This window comes from Ixodes scapularis, unplaced genomic scaffold (genome assembly GCF_016920785.2).
Source record: "Ixodes scapularis isolate PalLabHiFi unplaced genomic scaffold, ASM1692078v2 PGA_scaffold8__174_contigs__length_109621045, whole genome shotgun sequence".
NCBI lineage: Eukaryota > Metazoa > Arthropoda > Arachnida > Ixodida > Ixodidae > Ixodes > Ixodes scapularis.
In genome coordinates this window covers 36,360,761-36,376,276 of record NW_024609883.1, presented here as the reverse complement: position 1 = coordinate 36,376,276, position 15,516 = coordinate 36,360,761, and the positions used below count along the sequence as shown (strand labels likewise).

Genomic DNA, 15,516 nt, shown 5'->3' with positions numbered 1-15,516 from the left:
AGGGGCCTTCTTCGTCGCGTTCCTCGTCATGTACGCTCTGCTGGTGCAGCCGATTCTTTATCTTGAGCTGGTTTTGGGACAATTTAGCAGTTCAGGGGTGACAGAGCTCTACAGGTGCTTTCCTCTCTTCACAGGTGAGCCCGCGCGTTCTTCGAGACATCCGTCCATACCATCCCGAAAGCAGGCACTAAATTCGACTTTTTTTTAAAGCGACAAGACCGCGAAGAACCAAACACTGAACGAAATAGTATCTAAGTTAATCGACCTTGTTGGCGACATTTCCTGAGCTCGCTTGAGTTTCGTCAACAGGTCAAAAAAAGTTATAATTTTAGTAGGTAATTTCTAAATTACTCGGGAATGCTTCTTTTCTTTATATTAGTGTAAAAAGTTGGTTTTTTTCTAACTACTGAAACCATTGTGCCCGTCAGCTTAATAAACACAAGTCATGACATATTATGTTTATGCTTCCTGCTTTGTGGTTGTTTCTACGACGTCTGATTTCGTAATTTTATTGATGAAGAGCGATAATAAAAAGCTGGGGATTCGCTTTACTTTGCGTTTCGTGGTTAATAACTACAGCATGCCCTAAAAAAAGTTCCGAGTTTATTTTTTTTTTATCGCAAAAATAAACTACACATAGCCAAACGCTTATACTTCGCGCAAAATGTAGCTCTATGGCGATTCGAACCAGATGCCAAAGTTTTGAAAACAAACCGTTGTCTTAATAAAACGTTATAAGTGATGTTCAGAAAATTTTAATGGAAAATGGGGGGCCTTTTTTAAACAACTCACCTTGCAATGAAGGAAAAAAAAATCGAAAAGAATATCTGTTGTAGCACAACGGGGTTGTCCTTTCAGGCGTCGGCTACATGTCGGTGGCATACTGCTTTCTGCTCGCTGTATGCCAGTCCCTGCGAGAGGTCCACACCGCCTTGTACCTGGTCCACGGGGTCGCCGAAGGGATACCGTGGTCGCGCTGCAGGGTCGAGTGGACCAGTTGCTACGACCCCGACAACGAATCTGTAAGCGCTCCCTTTTGCGCATTTTATACCGCAGAAAGAATCGCACGCAGGCTATTTCTCTTAATCTCCGATGAGCTTAATAGAATAAAAACAAGTGTAATACCATTTTTTTTAATATGCAGTGAATTTATATTTGTTTCACACAAAGTTCGACTTCAGTTAACGCCATGATTTGACGGAGAAAGTTAAGCAGCGCCAAAAAATGTATCTTCATGGCTCTCGTCGTCCTTATGGGTTGGATCATATCCTCCTCTATACCCACAAAGCCTGGGAGTTCGACGACGGAGCCACAGAGTGCCCTGTCGCAGATTTGAAGCGCGAGGATCTGGTAGCACAGAGCATTTAAGAGTCATTTCTTGGGGAACCTGGATGTAACCGCACAAATTTTGCAGCGGCGAGGACCCGAAACACACTTGTTCGCTCGGGAGAAGTGTGAATTCGGCAAAAGTGATTGCTCATGTGCAGTAACGACAGCAGCGCCACCACAGTGGCGTGACGTCAGTGAGTTGGGCTGGTCTATAGATACACGCTGTAGCTATAGCTACTATAGATACATTTAGACAATTATCATGACATTGCGCAAGCTTTTAAGACGCCCCCTCAACCTGAGTTTTGGGACATTTCATCGAGCGTCAACGGCTCTGTCAGAGGGGCCGATTGTAGATGAAACTTCCGTGAAAATAAATAGACAAATACTCAAAACACTACGGCGATTTTCGAGGTGAGAAAGCAATGAAGCATTTGGAATTGATGTTTACATAAAGCGAATAATGTTTTTTTTTTTTTTTTTTTTTTTTTTTTTTATCGTCCTTGCAGCGACGTTGCAAGGAAGAACAAGGTAACGGGAGTGCCACAACGGTGCCGAACCGAGGCAACAACCCCAGGTCGTCTCCTGTTGGCATCCTCCCCCTTTCGAATGCGCCGGCCACCGTAGGCAACCTTTCTGCGTTGTGCATCGACGCGAGCCGATCGTCTTCGGAGGCCTACCTTACGTAAGTCAAAGCTCACTCTCACTGTTGGTGCTAACAACGTCGTTTCTTAGGTCTCGTCTCGCGTCTCTAACGGTGTTGCCCCCTTGTTGAAGATGACGTTATCGCTGGGATCACGTGGTACTAAACAGGTCGGGTAACCGCGTAGAAAGCTTCACTCTCACAAACAGCTGCTACGGAGGTTGGAGAAGCTAGGAACGTAGAAATTGCAAACTATATAGGTTTCTTCTCAGACTAAGGTGAGGCGAAACGTTTTTTTTTAAACAATATTTAAACCATTCTTTTATTGAATTCATTTTTATGAAAACCATGTTAGTTATTGATATTATTAAAAAAAAAGTAACTGCATACCGTTATGCAGACATGTACAAATTACTCAAAAAAGGTAGTTAAGTTACTCAGTATTGACGTCAAAAGTAATTGGAGTAGAGTAGAAATTACGCATTTCCAATAATAATTGAGTAAACTACTAACTACTGTGAAAAGTAGCGAGTTACTTTGAAGTTACTTTCGAAGTTACTTTTTAATATTTTTGTGGTAGCAAAATGAACAACAGTTTTGATCAATGAAAAACCCTGCGAGCCTAAAATAAATGCAGTCTATTTCTGGCTTGCGTTTTCGTCAAAATAGTTTATTCGCTCGCAGTTCTTCAAAGTTCTTGATATGAGAGTTTTCCCCTTTTCCTTCTAAAGACGTCCCCAGCCAAGCTAAAAAGACGTTCCACCGACGGGCTGGGTGGAACGGCAGCGTTGAATTTGAGAAACAGGCTGTGCAGGGTCGGGTAAGCGAGTGTCGGCATCTTAGGTGCACATGACGAAACATGTGAGGTTTGCCTCGAGTAGAGGGTCTTTTATAACAAACTTTCCTTCTTTCTTTTTTTTCTTCGTCAAGTTGAGATTGTTATGACTGGCCCCTCTTTATTCCGACGTCGTTCTGAGAGTTCGCAGAGCAAGTGCACCAGACCGTCAAGGGTTCAAGTCTCGCGCCACGACGATGAGATCATCCGGACGACTGCGCGTCCCGTTGTAGTGCTAGTGCTACGCTACTGCAGAAAAAAAAATTGTTTTGGTTTAACAGAAGATGAAACGCAAAAGGATCTCCCAAGGGTAACTCGCAATACTCGCCGCCGACTACAATATTTTGACGTGCCTGACACGCCTGACAATTAAAGGGGCGGTGCAACGATTTTATGATTAAAAGAATTTGCATCTCGTCATTTTTACGTTGTTTATCGTGTCCCAGATGATAGAGAAAACACTTCTTTCATTAAAAATGTCGCGATTCCGCTGCATAATCGCAAAGCAAAAGTCGAGCTTTTTCCCCCACCTGCAGCCCCAAGTGGCAGCCGAAGGAACTACCGCGGAAAGATTACGTGACCTCGCTCGGCTCTAAGCTGCAGCATAGCGCCCGCTAATGTACGCAGAGAGAGGGAGGGGAAGCGTCCTCCGAGATAGCACACGGGAAGCTACACGGCACTCCGAATGACGTCACTGGGAGTGCGACCAGGTGTGACCCTGAAGGCTGGGAGTGAGTTGAAGGGTGCCCGAAATGCCAATCTTTATCTTTTTTTTACGCAAAAACTAGGACACGCAGCGAAATCGGTTTTCTGTTCTCTACTTCAGAAGTGTCAGGGGGCAACTTCCAGAAATCTTTGACCGAAGTCCGAAAATCGTTGCACCGCCCTTTTAAGTAAATCGTTTTAACAAAGAGGAGGTCTCCCAGGCATGGATGGTCGGAAGGACGCAAAGGATTATGTGAACAAGCATCGCCGCTCGTATACAGTTGCAGCTGGAAGCGGGAACGCGCTACCATGAACAGATTATCCGTACCAGGGCTTGTGAGCGGGGGAGTCCGGCTTTGCAAAGGCGTATGCGCTGACGACAAGGCGACCATGGGAACAGGCGCCCAGCTGCGAGGTCATTCCAGTGGCCCCCCCGTGGAACCTACCGCTTGAGTCAGAACTCACTAAAGACTGACAACACGAAAACAACAACTCTCGGGTCCCCGTCTTTTACGGTTGCAGCTGGAAACGCGGCGCCTGCGTGCATTACCGGATTAGGTCAATACCTGACCAAGGTTTGTTAAGCATCTCTTCCTGCGTTCGTGTGTGCCGGTGTTATGTTTTGGCTGCTCGTCGCCACCTTGGCCCAAGGACGCCTCCCCGAACACGGGGGCCCCTTGTTCGGGAATGCCACTTCATCTGCCGGCGTCTTATTCATTTCTGCGCTTAGACTTTCGTGATGGGCAAAATTAGGACTATATAATTTCGAAAATAGTTAGTAATTTGAGTAGAAGTTACCTGAAAAAAGTAGTTAAATTAAACTACTAATTATCCAAATCAAGTTGTAATTGAAAGTTACCAAGTTACTCGAAAAAGTAGTTAAACTACAGTAGTTTGAGTAGAGTAGTTGAACTACGTCCAAGTCTGCCGTTATGTTTTATTCACTCAAAACTTAACAAAGATTTTTTTTTCACGACAAAAATGAACCACAAATTGAAAACGCTCAGCCTTACCTTGATACATTTGGGGTCACTTTATATAAAGTAGTTTGTTGTTAAATAATTTGTAAATGTGTCTCTAAAACGTGTTTCGCAGCTTTTTTTTTTCTTTTGCATAAAATATTTTTTTTTTGTTTTTCATATTCTGTGTACATGTTGTAAACTTTTTTATAAAATACGCTGGAAAAACGATTACTACGTACATGCTTGGTGTGAAATCGACGGCTTTGCAAATTACCATAGTAAAATTGTGGCAATCTTCACGCCTAGTGCTTCGAAATTTCATATATCTATAGTAAGTTAAAGATCAAGAAGGCAGGGGCAAAGGCCCCTCAAAGGGAATCATATATCCCTCCGCAACCTCCGCGCCCAATCGCGTCCCATCGTTTCCGTGACGTCGCGGCCAACGCGCGAGGAGGGTCTTACCTTTTTGTACATATTTGCTTTATCTTTCGACTTTGACTTAGCATTGTGCAAGCCACGGGAGAGAGATTAAAGTTTTCCCCCTCCGATGGAAACAAATACGACTTTCGGGGATTAGGTTCCCCCTCCGATGAGTACAAAGGCTGCTTTCGGGGGCTCAGTTCCCCCTCCGATGAATACAAAGATCGCTTTCTTAAAAAGAGGGATCAGAGACAAGTTGGCATCACTTTGTAGCCAATATCTATCTATTAAAGCGGAACAATGAGCGTTTCCAGTGAACTCTTCTTTTGACTGCGGACGGATTTGAAACGGGCGCATCACGCTTGTGGGAAGAGCTTCTCCTGCCGTTTTGAGATGTAACTGACTATAGTAGAAAATTGGCTACTCAGTTCAAATAACTGAACAATAACATGGCTTTCACATCTACTTTTAGAGCGGAGGGCTAGTTTCTCTATTTTCGTGTCCGTGGACAAATAAACCTCGACACAGCCCACTGGACAGCTACCGCCATCTATGAGCGACGGCGGCACAAAGTACAACTCCGCTGCTCTTCCTTCTTCACCAGAGTGGGAAGGCTGAAAAAAATTTATTTAGAGAAATTAAAGAATATATATATGGGTGGTTTCATCTCAAATCGTGCAGGCAAAAAGGGTCGAATTTTTAATTTCGATGAAAAAAATATATGTTATGGCGCCGTTTTTAAAAACGCAGTCGCCACAGACCGCAAGTTCGTCGGATTTTTTGTTCGCGACCTATGAATTTTTAAAGAGGCCGCGGCGAAAAGCAGTGTTTTTCACACCCGTCGTGGGTCGGATGTTTCGCTTGATCTCCCGCCGTGGATTTTCAGTCCACATTATATTATCTTTTTTAAAGCACTCTGTGGACACATTTAAAAGGCTCCAATACCATAAAATAATTTTAGGCGTTTTGCTTTTTTTCTGTAAAAATGTCAAAAACGCCCCCTCGGTCAATTGTTGACAAACTTTGACAATTAATTACTGGCGATCTACTTGGGTTACATCAATACTTTTTATGTCCACGGAGAGCCCAAAACACGTTCTTTATATGTATTATAAAATTACTTGGTTGTATAAAATATTCTTTGCGGTACGTTTACGTTAATGTTATGTGAAAACCAAAAAGTACCATTTTTGAAATTGATTTTCTCAAAAAACCCATTTTTTATTTTTTTTATTTTTTGTTAAAATGTAGATGTGATAGTTTTCTACGCGAAAATCAAGTCTAGAAAGTGTATATTTTGTTTGTATGTTTTATATTTAGGCCTCAATATCGGAAAAAAACGTCTTTGTTTTGCAAGACCCAAGTCAGACATTCCGACCCATGCGGCTCTATGAATTGTGAAAAAGTTTTCTTAAATTTTCTTCTGCATTTTGTAATCAATTATAAACGAATTTTGTGGTATTGAATATTTATGTATGTTTTGATAAGAGCGGGAACCACGAGATACATATCTAACCAAATCAGCAGGCCTAGTAGACTTTGAATAACCAAAAGGCACAGACGTTGCATTGTTTCGATTTATAAACCTTTCACAGTAAACTAGCACGACTAGCTAATAGCTGTCATATTACCGAGACAAAGAAAGTCACCACATCCGTCGATATGTTATATACAATTCTTTCCGAAACCAAACACTGGGGGTTTGTTCACCGCACATCGCACAGGTCACAGGGAATGTCCTTTCACTTCCGTAATACACAAAAGTGGTGACACAGAAACGGTCCGCAACACACAGAGAGTGTGTCATGGAGAGGGGTAGGAAATAAAAATAAATAAATAGGAATTAAATTGCCCAACTGCGATCTTAACGAAAATTGCGTTAAAAAAAATAAAGTATTTAGGTTGGAGTGGTGGCAAGACGATAGGTCCACGCCTGGTGGAGAGTCAGACAAAGAAGTCGACGGCACGTAAAGGTAAAACAAACAAAAAATAAATAATTTAATAAAGACGGGAAAACTCAGCCGCACATGGCAAGAAGATAAACCAACTCCTCCGGGCATTCCCTAAATGGGACGCAACCAAATGCGTGCGAACACGCTCTCTACATCACCGCCTAGGCCGCTACGCCATGACAAAATAAACCCAACTGAACAGTGCTAACAAACAGTTAGTAAAAAAACATTGAAAAAAAAAAAAAAAACGTTCAAAAACGCACCCGAGAAACTAAGTTCAGCGGGGCGAAGAAACACACACGAGTCGGTCCCACGACACTGAAGTCTGGCAGGATGACGGCGTCCAGATGATGCTCGAATCTGTTTTTCCCTCTGTTACGCACATCCACGACGGCTGTGAGGAACAGTGGCTGTGCGAAAGAAAGTGAAGAATAGATTCGAGCAGGCGATGCGCGAGAAGGCAACCGAGACTATGCCTGAAGCTTCATATCGGGAGAGGAGCTTTCGAGGTAGTTTCTGCAGTTACTCAAACTTTCTCTTTCCCCATCCCTTTTTCAAAAGAGCACGTCAGCCGGCGCTGACTTTTCATCTCGGGAGAAGCCCACTCTTCACAAACGGTTATAGTTGACAAGGAGGCTGACTTCGACCCAACTAGTCTCCGGGCAAAATACAAACACAAGTATATTTACCAACAGGCTCGTTGTAATGTCAGTTTTCGGGCTTTGCTGTTTCCAAAAGTGATAGCCCTTTATAAGAACAGAATGAGCGGGCTGGTGGGGATAATTAAACTTAAACAGCCCCTTCTCGTTTTCTTCCTCAAGTTTAATAGATAACCCTTCGGTGCTATCGGATCTCCCCGGAGAGAGAGAGACAGCACGGCCGTTTCAAGGTAAGGATAGGGCGCTCGAAGCTGGGGCAAACAGGCGGTATCGTTTCACGCATGCACGGATGGCTGGTTTCAAATTTCCCCACATCCCTAACGAAACCGGCCCATCTTCGTGGGTGCGTCTGTGGGATTTCTGTCCCGCGCCGCCGGTTTTAGCGCGCACGCGGCGTTGTTTTGGCTGGCAGAACAGTTGTTGACCGTCGATATTGTAAGGCCATGGTGTCCTCATCCTTTCAGGCAACGATTCCTTTGCTTTCCCTTGTGCAATACTCTGACTGACTCCTCCTGGGTGGCTGTCACTGTTCGCCGCGTCAACGACACAATCGTACCATTTCACTCCTCGTGACACAGGGTGCGCTGCTCGCTTTACTGTCACGGGCCGTCCTATATAACACAACGAGCGCGAAAGGTCGTGGTCATCTGCTGGCTCCGAAAGGGCGGGACGTTCATGCAGGCCAATGAGGGCCCCGAATCAATACGACGTCTGCCGACTCCAACACGTTAAAAATTTACGACACCTGCTGGTCTGTTAAGAAGTGTTGCTTTCTCTTTTTGGAACTCCTCCCAATGTAGCTTGCCGCCTATAATAAAATTTAAATAATCAATAAATATAACAGGGTGGAAATACTGTATTTCATTTTTATGTGGGAACGTTGAAAAAAATAAAAAAAACTATTTCCAAGTTTTTGAAGACGCGCAATTCGTAAGTCCATTTCGTGCCGTAAAAACATGTTTTTGTACGATATTGATGCTTAAATATAAAACATACAAACAAAATATACACTTTCTAGACTTGATTTTCGCATAGAAAACTATCACATCTACATTTTAACAAAAAAAAAATGGGTTTTTTGAGAAAATCAATTTCAAAAATGGTACTTTTTGGTTTTCACATAACATTAACGTAAACGTACCGCAAAGAATATTTTATACAGCCAAGTTATTTTATAATACATATAAAGAACGTGTTTTGGGCTCTCCGTGGACATAAAAAGTATTGATGTAACCCAAGTAGATCGCCAGTAATTAATTGTCAAAGTTCGTCAACAATTGAACAAGGGGGCGTATTTGACATTTTTACAGAAAAAAAGCAAAACGCCTAAAATTATTTTATGGTATTGGAGCCTTTTAAATGTGTCCACAGAGTGCTTTAAAAAAGATAATATAATGTGGACTGAAAATCCACGGCGGGAGATCAAGCGAAACATCCGACCCACGACGGGTGTGAAAAACACTGCTTTTCGCCGCGGCCTCTTTAAAAATTCATAAGTCGCGAACAAAAAATCCGACGAACTTGCGGTCTGCGGCCACTGCGTTTTTAAAAACGGCGCCATAACATATATTTTTTTCATCGAAATTAAAAATTCGACCCTTTTTGCCTGCACGATTTGAAATGAAACCACCCATATATATATATATATATATATATATATATATATATACTACCAAGACTGTTTTACGATATGATATGAAAAAAAAAACCTGTATTTGCGTGTTGTTGATGCAATGTTCTCTTTATGTTTTAATATACTTAGGTGCTTAGATCGAACGGTCTTCCTTAGGTGAAAAACAAATTGGGTAGCCTATGTTGTACACTTCCCCTCTCGAAGTAACCAAATATCGTTACTTGTTACTGCATCTAAAAGTAACGAAAGTACCCTAATTGTTCCATCTTCCGGAAAGTAACTATGTCGTTACTTCCTAAAAAAAAGTAACCAGACAGGGACAACGCGTTACCTGTAACGTGCTACGTAGAAGTCTGATATCATTCAATTTTTCGCTTTCTTCATCTCTTTGAATGACATGACTGCTTCAAATCATTTGTTAAAATCAATATACAGATCACCCTCAATACTAATGAGCCATGTGCTTTAAAAAAAAGGCATTACGAAAATGATTATTTTTAGACCATGTACGTTGATGACAAATCAAATATATGACGTTTTTTAAAAGGGTTTTGGAGCGTTTTAATTTGACTTACATAAAGTCCAGTAGTTTTTTTTTTATGTTTTAACCATACATAACGAAGCAACGGGACATTTCATAATATATAGGAGGTGTTTCTTTTTAAGCTTAACAAATATGTTTAAAAAAGCCACGAAAGCTACATTAATGCGGCTTGTTCAGGTGAGTCATACGGAAAGGGAATAATGGTCACAATAAGTCAAATATCGCACAAAAAATTGTAAATGAATTTTCAAATAGTTGAAATAGACTTATGATTTCAATTAGAAACTTGCTTAGCATAAAAAAAATAAAACTAAATCGGTAAGTTTTCGAAACAAAAACTCAGGGCGCGTGGAAGCGTAGTAGTGCGCTAAAATTGCCACGCGTGTAAGAGGCAAAACGCAGGAACTACGATAAAAGACTGAACAAAAACATCGCGGGCGCCTTAGCGAACCTGGAGCCTGGCTCCTGCTGCAGGAGTGGTAACTTAAGTGCTCCCCCTTGCTTCCCACGTGCTCCAAGTATTTCTAATGTCGACTGACTTAGATGTTTGCGATGACGCTCATCAAGTTTCTTATTAGAACCACATGTTTATTGTCAATACTTAAATCGCCAAGTAACTTATTTTACTTAATTATCCGACGCATCCCTACAATTTGTCCCCTATACTATGTCCCTCGGGCGGAATAACTCACCTGCCCCAACAGCATTAGTGTAGCTTTCACGACTTATTTAAACACATATTTTAAGCTTGAAAAGAAACGTCCTGTGTATATCCAGACTTGTTGCAAAGAAAATATAAAATACACTCAGCATTACTGAGCTACCTAATATTCAAAATACTGAAACGTTATGACGCTGATGAGGAACATTAGACATAGTAGCTTACTTCATTAAAGTAACAACAATATATGCAACTGTGCTGCAGGGAACATTACAGTTTCACTTGGTCTCTCCCGGAGCCATTAGAATAATACAAATGGCATTTTGTTTACCGATGACCACGTAGTACTTTATTATAAAGGCAATGGTGTTCCATGTCTGCGTGCTTTACACTCTGACGAACCAATTCACGCCTAACCTCTTTCCGCAGAGACTATGTATGGGAGCTGAGCGATGGCGCCAGTAGCATAGGTTCATTCAAGAAAGAACTCTTTGGTTTCCTGACGATTCTATGGCTGGCACTTTTCCTGCTCTGTTCCCGACCACAAACATATGTGCGCGAGGTAAGGCTCTTGGGGAACCTTTCTTGGCGCCACAGTTTTTCTGTTGTCTTATTGGTTGTTGGTGAGAAGACGCAGCCAATGGGATGCGACTCTCAAGTTTTAGTTTTCTATGGGCTGTTGGGGTAAAGATACCGTGTCATGAGCACCACCAAGAGTTTCGGACAGCCGCGTCTCATACCGCTAAGCATGTGTATAGGCAGCCACAGAAAGGGCCCGTAGCATTTCTTTAGGGGGAGGGGATAGAACATTTTGAAACTGGATTTACTTTAGTGGTTTCTGATAATACCCAGCAATCGTCTTATTAATACGCTACCCGAAGGAAAAATCCATCAATGTAACCCTGCTTGGCAGTCAATGTTTTCTAGTGGACCGCTGACTGTGCCTGACTGTACGTCAAGCATGTCCGATTGGCCAACAAGTTACTCTGACCGACAGTCAAACTCCAGTCAGACTCCGCTTGTCGGCTTTCTAATGGTTTCCCGGTGGCAGTCGGCCGCCGCGAAATGCCATCAGGATGTCTTGGTGGCGATTCTGACTGTACATCGATTGTCTCTGACTGTACGTCAAAAAGCTTTGACGTGCAGACAGACGTACGGTCAAAGGACGTAAAGTTCGTTCGGATACCACTATTTCGTCAAATCTATGAATACGAAAAGTAATCTATGCACGAGAAAACGATTTCGGGACGTGAGCCCATAAAACCGCTGACGTCAGAGATATGACACGCAACCGACCGACAACCTGGATCAGAAGCCCGCCGAAGCGCCGAACACGACACTTCGCTTCGCCCATAGAGACTTCGCCAAACTTTCATGAACGATCGCTCTCGACTCGTTTTGTTTGCCCGCGTGCTCCAACCTGTCGATCCTGCCCGGGCTCTACAATGTCTTATGTTTTAGTAGAATTTCTACTCTACAAGACCCAGCCTGTTGTGACTTCCGACGATGTAAGGGACTTTAGCGGTGTAGTTGAAGACGTCAAGGTGTACCAGGTCTACTGGGCCGGTGACGCGTAAACAAAAGGATCGTTCTACGACGCGAAAGTACTCTACATGGCAGGTGAGTAAAACTGAAGTACGGAGAGTAATGTACGAGTGCTTTGCATAACATGCTGACGGCTTAATTGCATTTGCAGCCGAAGCATTTCGCATAAACCGAATAGTCAAATCGAGTTCGCTAAGCGGTGGCATAGCCTAGGGGTTAAGGTGCCCAATTTGTACGCAAGTGGTCGCGGGTTCGATGCGCGGTGGTTCTATTTTTTTATTTTCTTTTTCTCGAACATTTTGTTTTATTGAGGCATTTGGCCATATTTATGAGTGCGTATAGGTTTACTCTTATATAAATGCTGCCCTTGTTGATGAAATTCCCTTGGCAGTGGCAGTCAGAAGTCATCTGATGGACCATCAGATGACGTCTGATGGTCCATCACGTTCCACCAAGGCTGCTGACTGGCAGTCAGTGTCCCAAATTACGTACCTTGATGGAATTTTCAATAGGGTATATTTGTAAAAAAAAGGGGGTCGAGTCATAGTACACATGGGCAGGTGCACGTTTAGCACCACGGTAAGGAGTAATTTTGGTGTGGAAAACAAAAGCACAAAAGCACACATACGCACACACAGGTTTTTGTTTTAACTGTACATCCTCTTTCTTACCCAAGTCTCAGATCGTCCAATTTATGCTGTATTTTTGTACTTGGTTATTAAAAAAAGAGTATTAATAAAGTCTCGTCACGCCAATCAATTCTGAACACTAATCACTTTGCAGGTGCACAAGCTGGTCAGCCTTTTTGCAGTAATGGCATTCCTGCCTTTTTTATTTGAGTGCAGCTTTAACCACCTGTCTCTGCAAGCCCTGAGCTATTCCTTCCTGCCGGATATTAAGAAGCTCGCAGAGAAGCAAGTAGGTTTTTTTTTTGGGAACACTCCTCGCTCTGTACTTTGGCAGGTTATTTCTGCTCTCATACTCTTTCCTGCTTTCTACCTTTAGATACGGAAAGTTCGGTCCCCGTTTTCGCCAAGTAGAAACCACACAAAACTTTATTTTCTGTAAATAAGTGGATTGCTAGGCTAGTTCCTGATAGATCGAATTAGTGAAAACCGCGAAAATAGTTAGACGGAACGAAGTCAAAGAGAACCACACAGGAGACATACTAGTCTTTGTGGTCCTCTTTGACATTCTCTCACCATCTTGCGCCCTTTTCGTTATGTCGAGTGTTATATCACCCCTCCATTTAGAATTCTATTTTTTACTCATTCTGTCTTCTCAGGTTACGAGAGAATCAGCACCATTGCAGAAATTCTTAAGGACAATATGCTTCCTCGAACACGGCGTCATTAGTAACAGAGCTGAGGCTAAATCTATTCAAATTTCCCAACTATTATTGAAAAAAGAAGAAAAAAAAAACTCGGGGTTTTAATTTTTTTTCCGTTTTTGTCGTGTCCATACACGTCTGAAAGCCAGCGCGCTTCAGAAACTCGTGCGGAAAAAGGCTTTGTTAGGGCAGTAGTCTGGCAACTACGAGCTTGCCTCAGCAGTGGTCTATGGTGGCGCCCTTGAACCGTAACTGCAAACTTACCTTACCTCAAACATTAGCTTCACTGATTTTTTTTTTCTCTCAAATCTCAAGGTATGGATGGATGCTGCGGAACACACCTTGCTATCGCTCGGCACTTGCTGCGGCATTGTTATCTTGGTGGGATCGCGTTGCAAGTACGGGACGTCGATGGAAAGGTAAAGGAACATTGAACCATCTTGTCTTGATGATGCACCCCATCTTTTGTTTTTTTTCAAACTCATTCTTTATCAACGTATTGAGTCTCAACAGCTCCAGGTCCCAGCCTGCTCCCAGTGCTTTATATAACGCGATTTAAAACTGTTAACTCCGTCTCAGGCTAAAAAGTAGGAACCTGTTTAGCCCGAAAGACAGGTTTTTCAAGAACGCCACTTTATTATTGGACGCTTTTCTCATGTTGTGTGTCACCCGTTTTGTGCAATCTAGTACTGTCTAAAATAGCGTGCTTGCTCGAATAATTAGCTCAATGTTAACGAACGGTGTTCCAATCTATTTCCGGACACAGGAATGGCTGGTCGCTGAGATCAAAGAAACCCAGTGAATATGGGTGTTGGATTTCTTAGTAACTCGCTTCAAGTAACACCGTTTGCGGTAACTCGCACTAACGTATTTGAGTGTACTGAGTAATGTACACAGATATGTTGTTCATTAAAGTGTACACTGTTTGATTTCAATAGAGTTTTATTTTTCTTGTTAACATGCCCAACAGCGGCGCTACTCGGAGCAGGAACATGCCGTTTTGCGTGCCTATGCTTTACCAGATGACAGTTACGAGAAGGAACAAATTCAAGAACTCGTCACTATTCTTTCCCCGTGGTGTGTGATATCTGTCCTTACGCTTCCTCTACTGAAAAAAAAAAATCCAAGGTCTTGCTCACAATGAGTTAGCAGTTTTTTTGCACGAAGGCGGCGAACAAAGGCTAACTCTACTGGTATTTTACAGATTTATAATTTCGACCGTCGTTGTGGACATCTTTGTGTGCCAGATAATATCCGTGCTGACCTACAGCTGGATTTACAAGTCAAAACTCAACCACAAGCAAATCAGTTCGGCGGTTCCGCTATTTTGTAAGCAACCTCTATTTATTTATTTATATCTTCTTGGAATATTTTCCACATAAGGCAATAAACTAGCAAACTACATATCAGGTATATATATAGTCACTGACAACTTAAGAAACACCGGGCGTGACGGGTCCGATCCGTAGTTCATAAGATTGCAGCTTTAGCCAATAGAACACCGTAGTAATAATCACAAAGGCGCGAACAGTGAACATAATAAGTCTCGACTTACGTTTCTTACAGAAACAGTGAAACGAACAAAAAATGTTAAAAAAATTATATATGGCGACAGGCATTTTACAAAAGTATTTTTGTACGAAAAAAAAAAGATAAATTTTTACTTTCTCAGACGCAATTAGGGTGGAGGTCACAGGCCGCTCTAAGCCCCGCCCACAGATCGGTGGCCCCGCCCATTTCTAGTGAACTGACTTGGCTGCTCGACCGAACAGGCTAACAAGTCTAGTTTATCCCGTTCGTGTCATTTGGTGCGTCTAATCTGGAAGTTTAACGCCGCCTGCTAGTCGTGTGAGCAGTCGAGCGGCAGCCTCCGGCACCGTCTGCTATTTCACCGCCGTCTATCGTCGTCTGCAATGCCGTGAGACGCAGACACGAAAGCTGCGCGCGGGTGTCCGTTTTCACATCCGTCCGTCTGCTATTCGTCCCCAGGCTAAAAACGTCTGCAACGCTTAGAACACGCGGCCATGAAAGTGGCGCTCTAACGTTTCATCATGCACGAGTCACGGTCCAATACAAACGTCTTTCAGCGTCTTTGGATGCGCGTAATAAGCGACCGAGTGAACTAAAAAGAAAAAAATGACAGCCGTTTACAACATCCTGTAACGCCGAATCAGAGCGCAGCTCTTGAGGAGGAGGAGGGGAAGGTATAGAGAGGAGGCTATGCCCCTCCTCTCCTGCTCGCCTCCTCATCCTACATGCTACTCCTCCTCCTCCCTCCTCCTCCCCTCATCCTTAAAA

At 42.9% G+C, this 15,516-nt stretch overlaps 1 protein-coding gene across 1 annotated transcript in view; it reads left to right on the top strand.

The window, feature by feature from the left end:
- The first annotated feature begins 1,844 nt into the window (after positions 1–1,844).
- LOC121833497 overlaps positions 1,845–15,516 on the top strand; it is a 51,415-nt gene continuing 37,743 nt past the window's right edge. Inside the window, exons 1-5 of the mRNA XM_042286831.1 lie at positions 1,845–2,014; positions 10,773–10,905; positions 12,672–12,806; positions 13,534–13,637; positions 14,423–14,547. Of these exons, the coding sequence (XP_042142765.1) occupies positions 12,702–12,806; positions 13,534–13,637; positions 14,423–14,547 (334 nt within the window). The 5' untranslated portion in view covers positions 1,845–2,014; positions 10,773–10,905; positions 12,672–12,701. The remainder of the gene's footprint in view (positions 2,015–10,772; positions 10,906–12,671; positions 12,807–13,533; positions 13,638–14,422; positions 14,548–15,516) is intronic.